Source organism: Daphnia magna, linkage group LG9 (genome assembly GCF_020631705.1).
Source record: "Daphnia magna isolate NIES linkage group LG9, ASM2063170v1.1, whole genome shotgun sequence".
In the NCBI taxonomy this organism is placed as follows: domain Eukaryota; kingdom Metazoa; phylum Arthropoda; class Branchiopoda; order Diplostraca; family Daphniidae; genus Daphnia; species Daphnia magna.
Window position 1 is genome coordinate 6,063,370 of NC_059190.1, and position 17,047 is coordinate 6,080,416.

At 40.0% G+C, this 17,047-nt stretch overlaps 3 protein-coding genes and 1 long non-coding RNA gene across 7 annotated transcripts; 2 read left to right on the forward strand and 2 right to left on the reverse strand.

Annotated features, from left to right (window-relative positions):
- Window positions 1-6,165: 6,165 nt before the first annotated feature.
- On the reverse strand, window positions 6,166-7,004 carry LOC123475772. Its single transcript, XR_006651080.1, has 3 exons — window positions 6,884-7,004; window positions 6,710-6,788; window positions 6,166-6,647 (listed from the first exon to the last, which is right to left on the reverse strand). It is a non-coding gene; the product is annotated as an uncharacterized LOC123475772 (long non-coding RNA).
- A 211-nt stretch (window positions 7,005-7,215) lies between these two features.
- LOC116935087 lies at window positions 7,216-9,715 on the forward strand. Of its 2 annotated transcripts, none has more exons than XM_045178786.1 (10): window positions 7,216-7,475; window positions 7,562-7,915; window positions 7,985-8,071; window positions 8,130-8,192; window positions 8,285-8,446; window positions 8,553-8,759; window positions 8,812-9,023; window positions 9,087-9,282; window positions 9,335-9,486; window positions 9,541-9,715. In XM_045178786.1, the coding sequence occupies exons 1-10, from the start codon at window positions 7,262-7,264 to the stop codon at window positions 9,622-9,624; spliced, it is 1,731 nt and encodes a 576-aa protein (XP_045034721.1). In that variant the 5' UTR covers window positions 7,216-7,261; the 3' UTR covers window positions 9,625-9,715. The 2 variants fall into 2 exon arrangements, with proteins under 2 accessions (XP_045034721.1, XP_045034720.1); XM_045178785.1 differs by having other exon boundaries at window positions 9,548-9,715.
- A 2,945-nt stretch (window positions 9,716-12,660) lies between these two features.
- Window positions 12,661-14,636, forward strand: LOC116930746 (syntaxin-6). 2 transcript variants are annotated; one of them, XM_045179341.1, is made up of 7 exons: window positions 12,661-12,889; window positions 12,984-13,153; window positions 13,426-13,580; window positions 13,690-13,767; window positions 13,826-13,937; window positions 14,072-14,166; window positions 14,230-14,414. In XM_045179341.1, the coding sequence occupies exons 1-6, from the start codon at window positions 12,855-12,857 to the stop codon at window positions 14,119-14,121; spliced, it is 600 nt and encodes a 199-aa protein (XP_045035276.1). In that variant the 5' UTR covers window positions 12,661-12,854; the 3' UTR covers window positions 14,122-14,166; window positions 14,230-14,414. The 2 variants fall into 2 exon arrangements, with proteins under 2 accessions (XP_045035276.1, XP_032794047.1); XM_032938156.2 differs by having other exon boundaries at window positions 12,670-12,889; window positions 13,826-13,992; window positions 14,230-14,636.
- Window positions 14,532-16,952, reverse strand: LOC116930744 (selenocysteine-specific elongation factor). Of its 2 annotated transcripts, none has more exons than XM_032938152.2 (9): window positions 16,608-16,952; window positions 16,499-16,543; window positions 16,383-16,429; window positions 16,166-16,288; window positions 15,823-16,086; window positions 15,366-15,724; window positions 15,067-15,271; window positions 14,806-14,980; window positions 14,532-14,735 (listed from the first exon to the last, which is right to left on the reverse strand). In XM_032938152.2, the coding sequence occupies exons 1-9, from the start codon at window positions 16,837-16,839 to the stop codon at window positions 14,578-14,580; spliced, it is 1,608 nt and encodes a 535-aa protein (XP_032794043.2). In that variant the 5' UTR covers window positions 16,840-16,952; the 3' UTR covers window positions 14,532-14,577. The 2 variants fall into 2 exon arrangements, with proteins under 2 accessions (XP_032794043.2, XP_032794042.2); XM_032938151.2 differs by having other exon boundaries at window positions 14,532-14,738.
- Window positions 16,953-17,047: the final 95 nt, after the last annotated feature.

A 17,047-nucleotide genomic window follows, 5' to 3' on the forward strand; every position in this document is an offset into this window, starting at 1 on the left:
GCACTGACAGTTATATCACCGGAGCTGCTACGTGCATCCCAGTTCGTGCTGCGTCCATGGGACGGACCGCGGGTGGTGATGGCTAATGGAGAACAAGCAACGTTGATGGGAGCAGCCACCATTTCGGTCAACCACAAAATGGGAACAGCAACTGGCGAAGCGGTGGTATTTGGGATGGACGGAATTGATTTGATTTTGGGCAATGATTTCCTGAAACAGTATGGCAAAGTACAAATTGATTATCGAGAGCCGAAGGCCTCAATTACTTTTGGAGATCAGCCTCTTGCAGCCATTACATCGCAGCGGACAGATCACCAAACACGGTCGGTTAAATTGATTACCAACGCTGATGTAACAATCCTTCTTTCTCAGTGGCAAATGTGATGACAGTAGCGCCAGCTTTACAGGCGGAGAACTTTTGTTTCGAACCATCAGGAAAACTTCTACAAACCAAGGGAGTGTCGGTGGGACACGCGTTACTGGCAGCCAAAGTGGATTTCACCCCGTTGGCCAATTTAACGTCGACTAGCGTGTGGATTCCAAAGGGGACGACATTGGGAGTCATCAGTGGCTACGACGGAGAAGTGCTGAGCTGTGGCCTAACGACAAAAGAAGAGAACTCCCCAATGACCAGACCACCAACAAAGGAAGAAGTGAATCAGCGGAGGAGACTCATAGACGACCTCAAAAACAAGTAAATCATGGCATTCCGAAAGACAAACGTGAAAAAATGTTCCAATTGCTAGAAGAAAATTTGGAATGTTTTGCGGCAAACGCTTCGGAAGTAGGCCGCTGCAACATATCTGAACATAACATTGAAACGGGAGATTCCCCGCCAATCCATCAGGCCCCGTATGCCAGCGCGTGGAAGGCTAGAACCATCGTGAACGAACAAGTAAAAAGTTTGGAAGAGGCGGGAATTATCGAAATTTCGGACAGCTCGTGGTCCGCACCGGTGGTGCTAATCAGAAAGAAGGATGGAACATGGAGATTCTGTGTCGATTACAGAAAGCTGAATTCAGTCACGGTACGGGATGTTTATCCTCTACCAAGAATTGCGGATGTGCTGAGCCGATTGGAAGGAGCAGAATTTTTTCCATCCTCGACTTACAAGCCGGATATCATCAGATTCCGGTGAGAGACGAGGACCGTCACAAGACTGCCTTTATTACGGCTGATGGGTTGTACCAGTTCAAGGTACTCCCATTTGGCCTATCGAACGGTCCCAGTTCATTCCAGCGGTCCATGGATATTATACTGGCCGGACTTCGATGGACAGCGTGCCTCGTCTACTTGGATGATGTTATAGTGTACTCGTCAACAATCGACCTCCATGTCGAACGACTAAGGTTGGTATTGGAGAGTCTAAAGAAAGCGGGCCTTAAGTTGAAGGTGTCCAAATGTCATTTTGCGGAAACCAGTTTGAAAGTATTAGGTCATGTAGTGGATGCGGATGGTATTCGTCCAGACCCGGACAAATTAGCAGCGGTAAAGGAGTTCCCACCGTGCAACGAAGGAAAGACGGTGGCTCTTAAAGTGAAGAAAGTACAGAGCTGTCTTGGCCTGTGCTCTTATTATCGTCCACACATCAAAGATTTTTCTATAATTGCACGCCCGTTAATTTTGTTAACCAAAAAGGATGCAGTGTTTGATTGGGGTCCTGACCAGGAGTCCAGCTTCAACACACTGAAGCAAGCGCTGCTTGCAGCCCCAGTCCTGGCTCATCCGAATTATGACCTACCAATGGAAATCATTCCCGATGCCTGTGGCTACGGCATTGGTGCGGTATTGGCACAACGAGTGGAAGGGCAAGAACATCCGTTGGCCTATGCCAGCCGCCTGTTAAGCAGCTCCGAAATAAACTACAGCATCACCGAGAAAGAATGCCTGGCCTTGGTTTGGGCCTTAAAAAAATTTAAAGGTTATGTATGGGGATGCAAGATCGTGGTAGTTACAGACCACCAGGCGCTGTGTTGGTTGTTAACCAAACGAGATCTCGCTGGACGGCTAGCCGTTGGAGCTTGTCGATACAGGAGTATGACATCGAAATCCGGTATAGAAGCGGAAAACTCCATGACAACGCAGATTGCCTCTCGCGATGCCCTTTACCCGTGACCGAAGACCAAGAAGAAGATCGCTGTGTGGCCATTGGACTTGTGGGGAGTGGCAGATCGGTGGATTTTGGACCGGAGGAAGAATTCGTTGCGGAGCAGCGTCGGGTCCCGCGGTGGCGTCGTCTGATGGACCAGTTGGAAGCAGGTCGTGCAACGTTAAAAACTTCTGTCTAATCAATGGGCGACTATGCTTACAGACCATTAAAAACGGTAAACAGTATCGTCGTCTGTGCGTCCCACGTTCCTTTCGGGAACGCGTCGTAAAGGCATACCATGACGACTTGATATCAGGGCATATGGGAGTTCGACGCACCCTAACGAAAATTGCTAATCGATTCTTTTGGGAGCGTTTGGCGATTGATGTTACGAATTATGTGCAATCATGTCCTAATTGCCAGGGTCGAAAAGGAGTGAACAAACGACCAGCCGGTTTCCTGCAGTGTATTCAGGTGGCACGTCCATTTCAAAGGTGGGAATCGACCTCTTAGGTCCGTTTCCTATGTCCAACACCGGAAATAAGATGATCATCGTTGCTGTTGACTACTTAACGAAGTGGGTGGAACTACGGGCCATGCCCAACGGAAAGGCGGATATGGTGGCAACATTTTTCGTTGAACAAATTGTGCTGCGTCATGGAGCACCGGAATCCATCATTTCGGATCAAGGGAAATGTTTTATAGCTGAGCTTACCCAAGAAGTCATGAAGAATCTTGGAACCAACCACAAGACAACGTCAAGTTACCATCCACAGGCAAACGGATTGGTTGAGCGAATGAATCACACCTTGGCGGCTATGCTCTCAATGTATGTCAGCGCGGACCATAGAGACTGGGACGAGGCATTACCTTACGTGTGTTTTGCTTACAACACGGCGCGGCAGGAATCTACGGGATATTCACCATTTTTTTGCTTTACGGGCGTGAACCAATGTTACCTATTGATTTGGAATTAGGTGCGGATGCCAACCCTCGGCTGGTTACGTCGGGAACGGCTCCGGATTATGCAACCCAGGTTGTGACCGAATTGGCGAAGGCTCGAGCATTGGTGCACACGCGATTGGGAGTCGCCCAGGACAACCAGCGACGAGAGTATAACAGTCGCCACAGAGAGCTTCAATTTCAAGTAGGAGATCAAGTCCTGGTGTACAAACCCTTTCGAAAAGTAAAACGAGCAGAAAAATTGCTTCATCGCTGGCAAGGACCGTTCAAAGTGATCCGACAGACAACTCCCGTGAACTACGAAGTGAAGTTAAGTTCCGGATCAAGAAAATCGGAGATTGTGCACGTCGTAAAAATGAAACTTTTCACGACTTGGTCGAACGAGGTCCAAATTTGAATACGGAATCCACAGAGGCGACACGTGAGACACCTCTACCAAACGCCCCTCAACCACCTGTGAGGATTCATCGGGAGACGGGTACGGATAATGGAAACCACGGTGAGAGGGCTGCAGTTTTATCCGACAACAGCGTCCATCCAGTACCGTCATCTGGGGGAGTTCGTCAGCCAGAGACAGCAAGCAGGCCGGCCCGCCTCCCCACAAGGATACAGCCGGCTCGTCGAGCTGGTCGACCGAATCGTTACCTCGCTTTGTTGCTGCCTTACACAATTTGTGTATTGACCTTTCTCGGGTCAGTCAATGTAGATGCGTTGCTTGTCCGAGACACCGTGATTTTCAATGAAAAACCGGGTGTCGCGTTCGGAGAATCATTCTGGACAGTCATAACAGACCTCGATATACGACCGGCAGAGGCAGTGGTTCAGACATTGAAAGTGAGGCTGAAGGAGTACGCGGACATGGCCGTTAAGTGCCGTCAAACAGGAAATCAACAAGGTGCATCGGCGGCCAAAAACTTGATGTCAAGTGTCATTGGTTTGAACGTGAATTAAATCAATCCGAACATCGACTAGCAACTTTTCGGGACGCCATTGGTTCTCCTTCCAAACAACGTCGAGCGGTGATCGATGGCGGCGGATCAGCGTTAAAGTGGCTGTTCGGAGTAGCCACCCAGGCTGATCTCGCTGGATTGAATAAGAAGATCACCGGCCTTACACACCGGGAAAATGAAATAGTCCATTTGATGGACCAGCAGGCAACTGTAGTGAACGAATCACTTTGGGAGATCCGGACAAATACCAAGCTGATCCAGGAGTTGGAAGGGCAAACGGCGGAACTAACAAAGAATTACAAAAATTTGCTTGGACGAATGGCAGAGCGTCAAGCTTACATGATCGAGTATTTCGATTTTTTCATCAATCTAGACACAGCATTCGAGTCGATGGAAGCGAGCCTGCAGTGGCTTCGAGACTTGGCAGACGCTCTTGACGAAGGGTTGGCCCTCTTGGCAAACGGCCGATTAGCGCCTCAGATATTTCCACCTGCTCAAATGGCTTCGGTGTTGAAAGCAGTTAATCGACAACTACCCTTGGGTTGGGCAGTATCGAGTGAAGAATTATGGGTGACCTATCGTGAAGCTACGGTGACGGTGGCAGCGGTGGAGGGACGTTTTCGTCTCTTTATCAAAATTCCGATCTACGATCACGCACAGCAGTATACCCTGTTTGAAATTTTCAGTTTACCACGAGCAACAGACAATGGCACCCATGGAGTGGCGATCGGGGACCTACCGAATTTTCTGGCCGTTTCCACAGATTTGGAGACCTTTATTGAACTTTCGACTGCCAACGTTCGGGGTTGCAAACAATTGGAACGATTAATTTGTAATTTTCATACAGGTTTAGGAAAACGGGGAGCACGGAAATCCTGTGCGATTTCGTTATTCACCAATGACGCCAACCGTAAGCTAACGCAATGCAGACAACAATTTAAAGAATGGAAAGGATCCGAAGTAGCTTATCTTGGAGAGAATCGCTGGGTGTTCTCAGCCGTTACAGCTCATGAGGTGGTGTTCTCATGTCCGATCGGTAGCAGCCAAGGGCCCCCGCAATCACTGTTGCTGCCTCCGTTTGGGATTTTTGATGTCCCTCCTGGATGTACGGCTCGAACGGAAGACTGGGTCTTCCCCGCCAGTTTAGACGGACGATTGGAGGCCTCGTTAGATCCTCTGGTGGCACCCACGCTGGCCGCAGTGGGGTTTAATGTAACAACGTTCAAATCGGTCGCCATCATTGAGCTCCCGAAGGCGAATGCCACATCAATTAATTTCATCAGCGACCTACTGCGCCGAAACGACGGTGCTCGTGCGTCGTCTGAAATGACAGGATTCCAGATTCAAGAGTTAATGAAGAAGACGACCGAAGAATTTCAGCTGTCGGAGCCAAGATATCCGTTTGAACTTCTGATCATGTTACTATTACTAGTGGTGGCAACAACTTATCTCAGTTACCAAACTGTTTGGCTGAGAGGCCGTATGAGGGCCCACGAACAATTAGATGTTCAAGACGATCACTTCCTACCGCACCTCGAACAGGTGGCGGAGGTTTGACACGACATTTCCTTTGTTTTTTTAAATGCTTCTTTTGGGGTGTTTGTTTGGAATTTTTTGTTTTCGGGATTTTTTGTTTGTTCTTTATTTTGGTGTGTTGGGTTTTCTGATTTAGGGTTTTAATACTTTTTGGGGGTTACCGTTCTGGGGGTTTTATGTTTATCAAGCAGTCGGGGCGACCGCCTTCACGAGGGGGATCTGTCACGTGGAGATCACGTGACATACGCGTGAGACACACCACACACTCACCTCCTTCTTGGAAACAAGCAAGGGCGAATGTACGAGTACATTCGACCTTGTTTTGTCTGAATGTTGCGGTAGCATCACAGGACGCTTGCACCTTGTCTAACGCTTCGGGGAAACAAGCAAGGGCGAATGTACTCGAACGTTCGGCCTTGCTTTGTAGTAAATGGTTAAGGGTATCTTCTTCTTTTGTAGAAACAAGCAAGGGCGGATGTACTCGTACAACCGACCTTGCTCAGTAATAAGTCATACGGGTTATTTCGATTGTTCGTAGAGACAGCAAGGGCGAAAGCACTCGATGATTCAACCTTGCTGTTCACCTACCATAAATAGGCGGTGTAGTGTCTCTTGAATGCAATGTTCTTACTTGACGTCTTACCGTGTGGACGTCCTAATACACTCGTGTTACACATCACCCCCAAGTGTAACAATATCTTGGCTCGCAAGATCACTGCCACTAACATGGATGATTTCATTGGAATTGTCTAAAGTTTCAATTTGAAAATTGACCAGTTCTTCATTAGCACTATGTACACTCTCATCATCATTCTCATTTAATTGCTCATCAATAGTTTTTCTTAATCTCCGGGCTCTCTGTCTTGTGCCTACAAACACTTTAACCTTTCGCTTATTCATTGCAGCTGGCAATGATAGTATAGGAAAGAGTGATTAACTTATAACAGTATTGTCTATCTATCCAGAGGAAGCACGACTAGTATTAACTATATTTATGTTTAAATAATGTGTGTGTGTTATATTACCAAATGGTGAACGTGCCCACCAATATTGGTCTGACTTAGTGAAACACTGTTGATAGCAATTGGTTACTCCAGAACGAACAGAACCTACAAGAAGAAGAAAAAATTTAGCTAAACCAGGCTATAGAAAATCAAAAAAAAATACCAACTTTATTTTAAATAAAGGACGGTAATAAGCTGCAACACTGAAGAGATACGCTTCTCACGAATGGTCTTTACGAGCAACAACTGGCGCAATGAACAAAATCAAATATGAAAGGTTAGTAAACGAGTGTGAGCTCAATACTCCATTCAAAATAAAGCAATAAAGCAGCACGGTTTACCTTTGTTTAAAGAATCCAAGTAACGTAAAGTAATCTGAAGTCGTGATGTTCACTTCGTTCTGTTTCCTTTCTCGTGGTTTCAATAGCAGACGCAATCTAGTTTGATGCATTTCATTATTCTAACAAGGTTGTAAAGTATAATTTAAACTAATAATAAAATTTCAGATGCTTAAGATTAGCGCAAAAACACTGTGATAATGTTAATAAAAAAAATATCATTATTTTTTAAATATAAAAAAACCTTTTTTAGTGGTATTATTGAAATGCAGTATAAAGGCAACTCAAAGCATGATGATATCGATCATTTTCAAACGGACATATATGTTTGCGAAGCGTGGTCGCTAGGTCTTCTGCTCTCGACGAGAACGAAACCTTTCAATGTCTCATTTGATAGTGGAAATTCCAAAAATATTACCCGAAAAGGGTAACTGGATATTTGTGGCTGCCGAAAATTGGATAGAAAACGATTTTCTGTATTTACCAGACAAATCTTACTCGGTTGCCTACAAAACCCAACTTTTAAAGGGTGGGATGCCACCCGATGTGAAGAAATGGGACAGTCATCCATGTTACAAAATATTGGGAACTTTTAGTACGTTGTAGTATTTTTATTTTACTAACTTTCCAATGTTAAATGAAATGTAATAGGCTGATTACTTTTGTTTTCTTGCCGTTTAGGCACATATGATGAAGCTAGGAGTAACCTTCCACGAGTAGAATCTGGTCTTCCCATTTTAAATGATTTTAATACAGGCAGAGGCCAACGGGAAAAGAAAATGAGAAAGTTGAACTTGCCAGGTGAATCTATAACGGAAGTTGAAAGTGAAGAAGAATTGGGAAGTCAATCGACTAGAAAAGCAGGTCAATCCTCAAAGAAAAAATCTCCAAAGAAACCCAGCATTGTTAGGCCTACAACTATTCTCCCTAAACCACCAGCTGGACTACGTGTCTCCAAAGGAAAAACCCTCAAAGAAGTGCAACACAAAGAAGTTTGTGAAGAGAAAGCAAGTAATGTACAGCAATTGAAACCTGGTAAACAAAAATTTAATTTGTTATTATTATTCATGCCAAATATGCATTAACATCTTTTAATATATTTAGTCAATGCTAGCACTATACATCTCTCTACTTCTGAAGAAGGTTCATCGTGCAATGTAGATCTTACAATTCAGCCACCTACGCAGCCTGGTAATTGACTTTTTTTTTCAATTAATTGTAAAATAATTTTTTCTTTTGTGTTTGCTAGAAGGCACCATCTGTCGCTTAGATACTGCGGTAGCAGACGATTCATACGGAACACAGCACTTTGGTACTATCGCAGCGAAAAGCATTTTTATTTCGTATTCTGTTTAACCTTCGTCAGTTTTCTTTAGAGTTTTCATATTTTGTACTTCATTTCAGAAAATTTACATCCGTTCTCATATCAAAATGCTGGTGGTCATTACAATTGGGGTATGCCATCGTATTGGAACGGTAATTCTCAGCAAATGAATTCTTTTTATTCGTTGCCGCCTATACAATCTCCTTCGTCTGTGCTATGTGAACTTGGAAGCAAGCATATTGGTAAATATTAATAACAAGCATTGTCCAAAATAAGACTTAACAGCTACATCTTAATTCAGTATTTAATTACTATATGGTGTTTTATCATATTTATCTTTGTTTTTAGTCGCTGATAGCAATAGAGGCACATCGAGTTCTGCAGAATATTCCTCTTATCCGATTCCTACACCATCTCCGTCACCTGACCTATGCCAATCTGGAAACAGTGGGGCAGTGCAACAGATATATCGACACCCATCTATGAAAAGAAACCTTCCTGTTATGCCTGATATTGAAGATTCTCTTGTTGGCGTTCCGGAGAAAACTAGTCGTGGTAACATTTTAATCTAAATTTATTTTTTTATATTATTATATCATTTTGATAGTGAAAGGGGCTTCTGGAAACGAAGATTTCATCTCAGCGTTAGCGAAAATCAATGATAAATTAAATGTGATCGAAAAATCTATCAAGCCAGTAAGTGACGATGAAGCTGCGGAAATTCAGGAAGACATTGATTCTCTTCCTTTGAAGAGTTTAGAGCAATTACATTCTTTTGAAAAAGTATTAACAACAGATAAGAACATTTACAAGAAGCTCGTAAGAATAATAACAAATTAATCAATTTATAAAATATCAAAGCTTTATATTTTAACGACTCAGGTATCCCGTATTCGTCTTTTGGGTAAGAAGAATTCCAAAAACAGCGAGAGTGACTACGTCAGAAGAGCTTGGAACACTGTTTTTTCCGATTCACTTTCCAAGGATGTAAATTGGTTAGGTAGACGAGATAGAAGAGTCAACAATGGATCAGGAAAAACAGGAATCAGTTCGTGCACTATCACGAAGGCAGTTGAAGGTAAAATTAATAAAATTTTAGAATTGAACTTCATATCATTTAAAATATTTAGATGGTATTCGTTCAAACAAAAGTTTTTGGAAATGGAACACGAATCTTTCATTCGAGAAACCAAACTTCATCTGCGCAATGCAAAATCTCGGTTCTGTTCGGCAGAAATCAACGCACAGCAGGCAAATGATGCTTGTGATTCCAATTAAAAAGGTAATTAATATATTGTTTTTGATAAATATATTATAATGCTATCTTTTTTTTCAGTATATAGAAGACAATGATCAACATGCATCAGGCTTCGATCTCAAGATCATCATCACTCATGTTCAACATAGACATTTACATTAAGAAAATTTGTGGATAAATCCTTTTTCGTTCGCGTTGTAATGTGTGATCTTTTTTGTAGCTGTCTCACAGCAAGTCCATACAAGGAATATATTTTTTTTTGTAAACAAGTTAAATTTGCTCTGTTTCAATTTTATTAATTTTGCAAAAAGTCTATAGAATATGTTTTACAAGATATGTTTAAAATATCTTGGAAAGATATGTTTAAAATATCTTGGAAAGATATGTTTAAAATATCTTGGAAAGATATGTTGTAGCCATGACATTTCGTCATTGCATAGACAGCCCATTGATATCTACAGATATCTTATTAATAGATGTTATGATATCAGATAGATGTCTGTAAGATATCATGTTCTACTAGGGACACCGCTCAGCCCCACAACAGAAAAAAATTATAACAAATCAGTTCGCGAAAAACTCCAGTAAAACAGTCCTGAACTAACAAATGGTACTCAAGGTGATAAAGAAAATATCCATATCGCCAGAAGTTATCACACGTTGTACGGTCACTCTTTGCTTACCATAGATGCCAGGTACCGTAGCTTGAATTCAAGCACGTTCTTATTAACTTGTGACGCAATGATTTTCAACTCTCGGCACAGAATGAGGTCTTCTTCTTTCATTATTCGAAAGTTGTTTGAATTCATCTGCATTTGGAAGAAAAATTATAAACAATCACACAGAAAACAGTAAAAATGTAATGAATTAATTTAATTAAACACATCTACCTTGCGCGTTAAAAGTTTTACTAGCTTCGAAGTTTGAACTCCATTTATTGACACTTTGTAGTAAATATTAATAGTTTACCTGTTTAAGGAGAGGTAGAGCGGTTTTGGCGCAAAATCATCATAATCATAATCGTTAGGTAATGTCAGTCCAGACACCTTTTTTCCCCTAGGTATTAAATGTCTCGAAAAAAGTGTAGACTCTATTATCGGTAGACTCCTCTACCCCCCGGCTAAATAGAACAATTTCTGCAATACAAAACAGCCTTTCCAATACTCGTTATTGTTATTATCGGGTCGGGTAATCGGGTAGCATATGGAAACACCAACTTATTTTTATCAGTATGCTCTAATCCAACATATGACAGAAAACTTTTGAAAAATGTGGTAGTCGTCTGCTACCGTTGAAAAACCTAGAGAGCAACCACAAAATTTTTTAATGCGATAATTTTGCACAAATGGATTGATCTAATCAAGAGCTATCCATTCCTGTAATTTTTTTCAAATATAGAGCTTATGGTTTACCGATTATAATTCATTTAGTTCACGATCCGTCAAACCACACCGACAAAAATATCCAATCGGTTTACTACTCGGTTAGGTATTTTTTAAGTAAAAATTTTACGGAAGTGGATAGCCCCCATCATCGCCTATCCATTTCTGTAAAATTTGTTAATTTAGACCTAATATTGTTACCTATAAAGCTATTTTAATTTTGTGTACTGTGATAGAGGGATTACCCGAGACACGTTAAACCGCACCGACCTACCTACCTGAAAAATAGCTGATGGGTCATTACTCGGGTAGGTGCTTATCAAGCGGTTTTCTTTCGTTTAAAATACCCACTTTAGAAGATATGGCCCAGCCTTAACTTAAAATGGGTGTGCAAGTGAAGGAAAATAAATAAAACTATGATGTATTGCAAAAAACAAGTCAAATAGGGTATACAGTAATGATATCGGGTTTTGGAACCGGTTCCACTACCCGAATGCCCATGAGTTGAAATTCACAATTATTACAGTAATTTTAATGAAATTATATCGTTGCTTGATTAAGTAATATTCTAATACATGAAAACAAAATTATAAAGTTAAAAGGCATTGTATTACGGAAAGGAAACAGAAAGAAAAATAAACAATAAACATAAATAATAACAAACACAAAACAAAAAAATAACGGCTCGGGGGTTTTGTGTTTTTGCCTGACAGGGTTCAGGTCCCTGAACGAGATGGAGTTGCAACTGAATGCGTAAGGCAAGTTGCGCTAGTATAGCGAATTGAGCTGCCTATCTCTTGCTGCAAATTGAGGCCAGGGACCTGAACCCTAACAGGAGTTGTCGTCATGTTTTGCCTGACAGCTTTCAGGCCCCTGAACGAGATGGAGTTGTCTTTAGATAGGGACGTGGCACGTGGGTCGTGGTACACGTTTGTAAAAAATTTTTTCTATCACAATGAATACAAAGTGTGAAGGTGTTTTAAGGCCAAGAGGTAAAATATAAAATAAAAAAATAAAATATATAAAATAAAAATATATTAAATAAAAATATATTAAACTTTGTAATAATTCCTAGATTAACATTTATTGTCATTCCAGAAATTTGAGGTTAGAGATAAGTAAATAACTACTGAATAGACATTGAAGAAATTGTGTCATCTGCATTTTGTTGTTACAAATTTTTCATGTTGACGTTTTACGTCTGCTACTCCACACTAATCAATATATTAAAAAATTTTAGCAAATTTCAACAAGCTACGTAATACTATTATCAATATTTAAAAATTTTAGCAAATTTCAATAAGCTACGTAATACTATTATCAATATTTTTGAAAAATTTTACAGATACTGTCATTTCCTAAGACAACAATTTTTTTTTATTTCTATCAAATTTACAATTAAGCATTTCTGAAAGGTATGGGAAAAGAGGAGGAGCTTTCCACATGTTGAGATCAATTTTCGTTTTATGGTTAACTGCGTAGTTCAACTAAAAAATTTAACTCGACCAACCGAAAAAGCATTTTATGGTCAACCAAAAAGTTGAGCAGCTCAACTACAAGTTGACGATAAAACGCACCCTAAATGGGGAGATGGTGCAACTCAGCATCCGCTGAAGGTCTCTTACTGTAAAAAAAATATATACTTTTCATTTAAAAAGCTTGAATTCCTTTTATATATATTTATATGTATTAATGTTTTTATGTTTATTACACCGAAATAACAGTTGCGAGCGAATTTACAGGACTTAACCCAGTCTTAACCATTAAGTAGGCCTTAAGCAGATTTTATAGGCTCCTTCCATTCCAACGGAGATCTCCATGACATACCGTTCCACGTTCCAAGTACGCGATATACTCTGTCCATGGTAAAAGTGTGGGCCGTTGACAGCAGAGTCGATTCACTGGAGTAGTTTACATCGTAGGTGACGGATCAATAACTGGAGAAATACGAAGCGAAGCGAATCATTTTACGTTGTAAAGGCAGCTAGGTGGTGAGATGTGAAGTGTGTCATGTCTCTCGAAGATCCATTTTTTGTAGTGAAGGAGTAAGCTTTCTTATAATGATAACTATTTCGATCAAGGATCCTGTTAACCAACAGTCATTAACCATCAGCCAAAATTTGTCTTTTATCAATAAAGTGAGGTCACCAAAGCCTTGAATCGCACAAGGGGTTTGCATCACCATTGGGAACAACTGCATAGAGAAGGCATTGTTTTTTCCAAAGACGATTTGCAGAAAACCACCGCAGAGCTCAGAAATTCAATTAGGAGTATTGAGTGGGATTTAGAAGACCTTGAAGACACCATTGGTAATCTTTAATTCTCTTCCAATTAGATCAATAATAATTTTGAGTAAACAAACTTTCTTATAAAGTCTTTGGCTATAATTGAACAGTTTTTTTTTTTGCTTTTAGATTCTCATTTGACTAAATGTTGAATTTCTTAGTTTGCAATGTATTGTAGCTCCAAAAAGAATAGATAAGAAATTAGCTTTTTTATTCCCATTCTGCTATCAAATCTCTTAGTCTTAAGAAAAGCTTTGTACTTTCCAGTAGTCATTACTAATTTTCCTTTGTTGAAGCTATTGTCGAAAAGAATCCTAGTCGTTTCCGACTAAACAGCGCTGAAGTTGTCCAACGGAGATTTTTCGTTCAGCAAACTAGAGACGAGATTGGGAGTTTCAAAGAAAAGTTGCAAATCATGAGGGGCCAAGATTTTGATCATTCTGCGAGAAAGGTTTGTCTCTTTTATTATGGCGTGAGCAATAATTATTGTTCCCTTGTAATATATTAACTGCAAATTAAATCTGTTCATGGAAGTATGTTATTTTCGCCTTACATTTCAGCCGCTGCTCGAAAATGCAAGTCCGACACGAAAGGCACCAAAAAATACGTCCGCAGGGTACGTTCGCATCCCTATTGAGGTAAGGTGTCATACTACAACGATTTGTTAACTATGTTACCCAACTTAACGTTATAAAGGGAGATCGTGAGGATGACGATGATGACAATCAAGTGAAAAGCATAGTACAGCAGCAGGCATCGTTAGTGAAACAACAGGATGAACAACTAGTCTTGATATCTGGATCCGTAGGTACGTTGAAGAGTATGTCAAGACGTATCGGTCACGAACTTGATGAACAGGCACTGTGAGTTTAAATTTAATAGCGGAAATTACGCGAATCCAGTGCTCTTTTGAATGAAACTAATCACCGAATTCTTTCTCAGAATACTTGATGAAATGGGACATGAAATGGAAAACACCGATACAAAGATAGATTCGACATTAAAGAAAATGGCTAAGGTTCTTCGCATGTCGAACGGTACCAATGAAGTATACAGTCGAATAGCAATTTGAGTAAGCTCATTTATGATTTGTTTACCAGATCGCCGCCAGTGGATGGCCATAGGAGTTTTAACTGGGCTGATGGTTATTGTGATTATATTATTTTATGTTCTCTAAAGGGTCTTAGTTCATTATGTCATTAGAAAGTATTTCATTTTAGCTTTATTCGTGTATCCGAATTTGTTGTCTTTCAGAATTTATATTTATTATAAGCTATATTTTAAATGAGTGCCACATTTTTTCGATGTCCTGGTAGACTAATGTTATTGGACAATCTGTCAAATTGTGTGCGTGGCGTTGCCGTACACGAATAGATTCCTGCAGCAGGCAACTCATTCTGCATTCCACTTGTAAATTTTGTATTGCTCCATTTGCACGATTTTACTGTTTACGTCTGAATCATCTTTTTGCAAGGATCGTATATATACCGTTTAAAACAAAGAAAAATTTTAACTTGCACATGTTTTTCTTCTGGATCCAATGATTCTTGAGGTTTTCTTTTCTTGTTAAGGCCAGCCAAAAGAGTCTGTGTTTCCTCCTTTAAGCCTTCTTAAAATTTAACCAAATAAATTCCACAATTTCCACAAGGTCATTGCAGTAAGATTAAACTAATTACCCATCACACGAATTTTGACTTTGCCGCTTTGACCGAACGAACCTTCGATTATTCCCGATTCGCCTGTTGACAAGATAACCTTCAAGTTCACGAAAGGCTGAACATTTGTCTCTTTCTTCAGCAAATTTTTGCCGATAACCTCGAATGGTGAGGCCATGCGTTCAACAATACCTTCCTGTTATAATTTGTAGCTTTACTCATTAGAAATTAATAATCGCACATTTCTTACAACTTTTTGATGAACATTCCAGATATACTCACCCTCGTTTTTGTTTTATAAACCTTCAGGCGGGCGAGATCCCCTCTGTAGTTTTCTTCCCCAAAGATGAATTGAATGTTGCCTTTAAAAGCAATACGGCAAGCATTACTGTGAATATCAGTATCCAATTTGGAACCGATTACCAAGCTTTTCGGAACAACAGGGATGGGGTGATCGAATTCTAAGACGCCGAAGAAAAATTGCCCCCTGATAAATAATCAAATCAGTATTCCTATGTATCCTCTGATGATCTTAAATAACATGGATAACATGGATAAAATGGATAAAAATGCGTCCTTACTTTGCTTCTGCTATTTCTTCACAATAGCAATGTTCCATTTCAAAATCAAGGTTTTGAACTGCTGACTGAAAAAGATGCACTCGCGCCATGACTGTTTCGTGCCCGAGAGTAATATGGTATTTCGCCTTGTTCTTGATGGGTTGTTTGTAGTAAACCACTTTTTCTATATTTACTATTACTCCGTAAGCCATTGGTAGAGCCCCGGGCGTACACGCGATTCCCCTTTCAATTAATTTGGGATCAAACTGCGTGACACATATTCCTAACCGATCGCCTTGAAATGCATTGACAACTGCTTCGTGAAACATTTGCATGGACTTGATTTTTCGCGACAGTTTTAGCGTAGGTATCTCGATGGTCTGCAAATTGTACAACAAGATAAGCGAACTATCTTCTAACGGTGGATGATAGGTTTTATCAGTTCTTTCCAGTTTGTTGAAAAACACAATATACTCACATCATTAACTGATATTTTCCCTTGCAAGACTGTTCCAGTCATTACAGTTCCTTGTCCTTTTATGGAAAAACAATGATCAACAGAAAACAAGAAATTACCCGATGCATCACGTTTTGGTATAAAGACGAGCTGTTTTAAGACTTCAATCAGATTAGATATGCTATTAGATGCCAATTCTGAAACATCGGGGAACGCTGATACCGGAACAATTGAGCAATCGTGGAATTTGGTGTTTTTCAGAGTCATGTGAATCTTTTTTGTCATCTAATTAAAAACGACGTTGAGAAGATGGCAACCAAAACATATTCACACAAGATGAGTGATGGATGTTGGATGACAATACCTTTTCAATTGTTGGTTGACGTTTGTTGTCAGGAATCATATCAATTTTGTTCAGAACAACTACCATTTGGTTACAGGTAATTTCTCCAATAACTAAGCATTCTGCTGTTTGTGTTTGCATTCCCTGAGGAAAAGTAAACATTTTCCATTGCCAATGACAATAACATTTGAATAATATTATTTTCTTTAATGGCATTAAAGATTTTAGAAAGTAATACCTTTGTGATGTCAATTACCAACAACATCATGTCAATAATCTGGGCACCTATGAGCATGGATATGTAATAGATCAGATTTAGCTTTTCTAGAAATATTTATAGAAGATTTAAACAACCTCCAATGATTGTTTTAATGAGTGAGGCATGTCCAGGGCAATCAACTGTTTACCATTATTGAATGGAGTTACTATCCTGTGTGTATAAAATTGAACATTTAATTTTTACCTAATGTAAACTGAAGTTTAGAATAGGGTTCCAAACTTTTTCCTTTAACATGTTCAGGTAATTCAACGGAAAAAGAACTAAACCCTAAGTCAAGTGTGATTCCTCTTTCTTTTGACTGTGGGTTTTTATCAAAACAAGCCGTGCTAGCCACCGAACTCAAAGCTTTAACCAATGTAGTCTTCCCGCTGTCAACATGACCCAAAACTCCTAAATTGAAATTAAGGACGGACATTTCTTTTGTTTGATAAGTCACCTACAATAACAGTTTATTATTAAGTCAACTATTTTTATTGGCGAAACCGAAAAAACACACTTTTTGTCGAAATATCTTAAAAATTTGATAAAACTGGAAGCAGCGTTGCGGAATTAAACTCTAGATTTCTTGAAAATTTATGCAAAAACTTGAAGCAAAATAGCTGGTGGATCAAACAGAATTAAAA

What these genes read in the sequence shown, in the direction of transcription:
- LOC116930746 (XM_032938156.2), top strand. Translation starts at nt 12,855, where the DNA reads ATGTCTCTCGAAGATCCATTTTTTGTAGTGAAGGA. An exon ending in CCATTTTTTGTAGTGAAGGA is followed by an intron (nt 12,890 to 12,983) that starts GTAAGCTTTCTT and finishes TTATCAATAAAG; the next exon opens with TGAGGTCACCAAAGCCTTGA. An exon ending in ACGTTCGCATCCCTATTGAG is followed by an intron (nt 13,768 to 13,825) that starts GTAAGGTGTCAT and finishes AACGTTATAAAG; the next exon opens with GGAGATCGTGAGGATGACGA.
- LOC116930744 (XM_032938151.2), bottom strand. Translation starts at nt 16,839, where the DNA reads ATGTCCGTCCTTAATTTCAATTTAGGAGTTTTGGGTCATGTTGACAGC. An exon ending in GTCAACCAACAATTGAAAAG is followed by an intron (nt 16,087 to 16,165) that starts GTATTGTCATCC and finishes GTTTTTAATTAG; the next exon opens with ATGACAAAAAAGATTCACAT. An exon ending in GGAAAATATCAGTTAATGAT is followed by an intron (nt 15,725 to 15,822) that starts GTGAGTATATTG and finishes TACAATTTGCAG; the next exon opens with ACCATCGAGATACCTACGCT.
- LOC116935087 (XM_045178785.1), top strand. Translation starts at nt 7,262, where the DNA reads ATGTCTCATTTGATAGTGGAAATTCCAAAAATATTACCCGAAAAGGGT. An exon ending in TCCGGAGAAAACTAGTCGTG is followed by an intron (nt 8,760 to 8,811) that starts GTAACATTTTAA and finishes TCATTTTGATAG; the next exon opens with TGAAAGGGGCTTCTGGAAAC. An exon ending in AGAACATTTACAAGAAGCTC is followed by an intron (nt 9,024 to 9,086) that starts GTAAGAATAATA and finishes TTAACGACTCAG; the next exon opens with GTATCCCGTATTCGTCTTTT.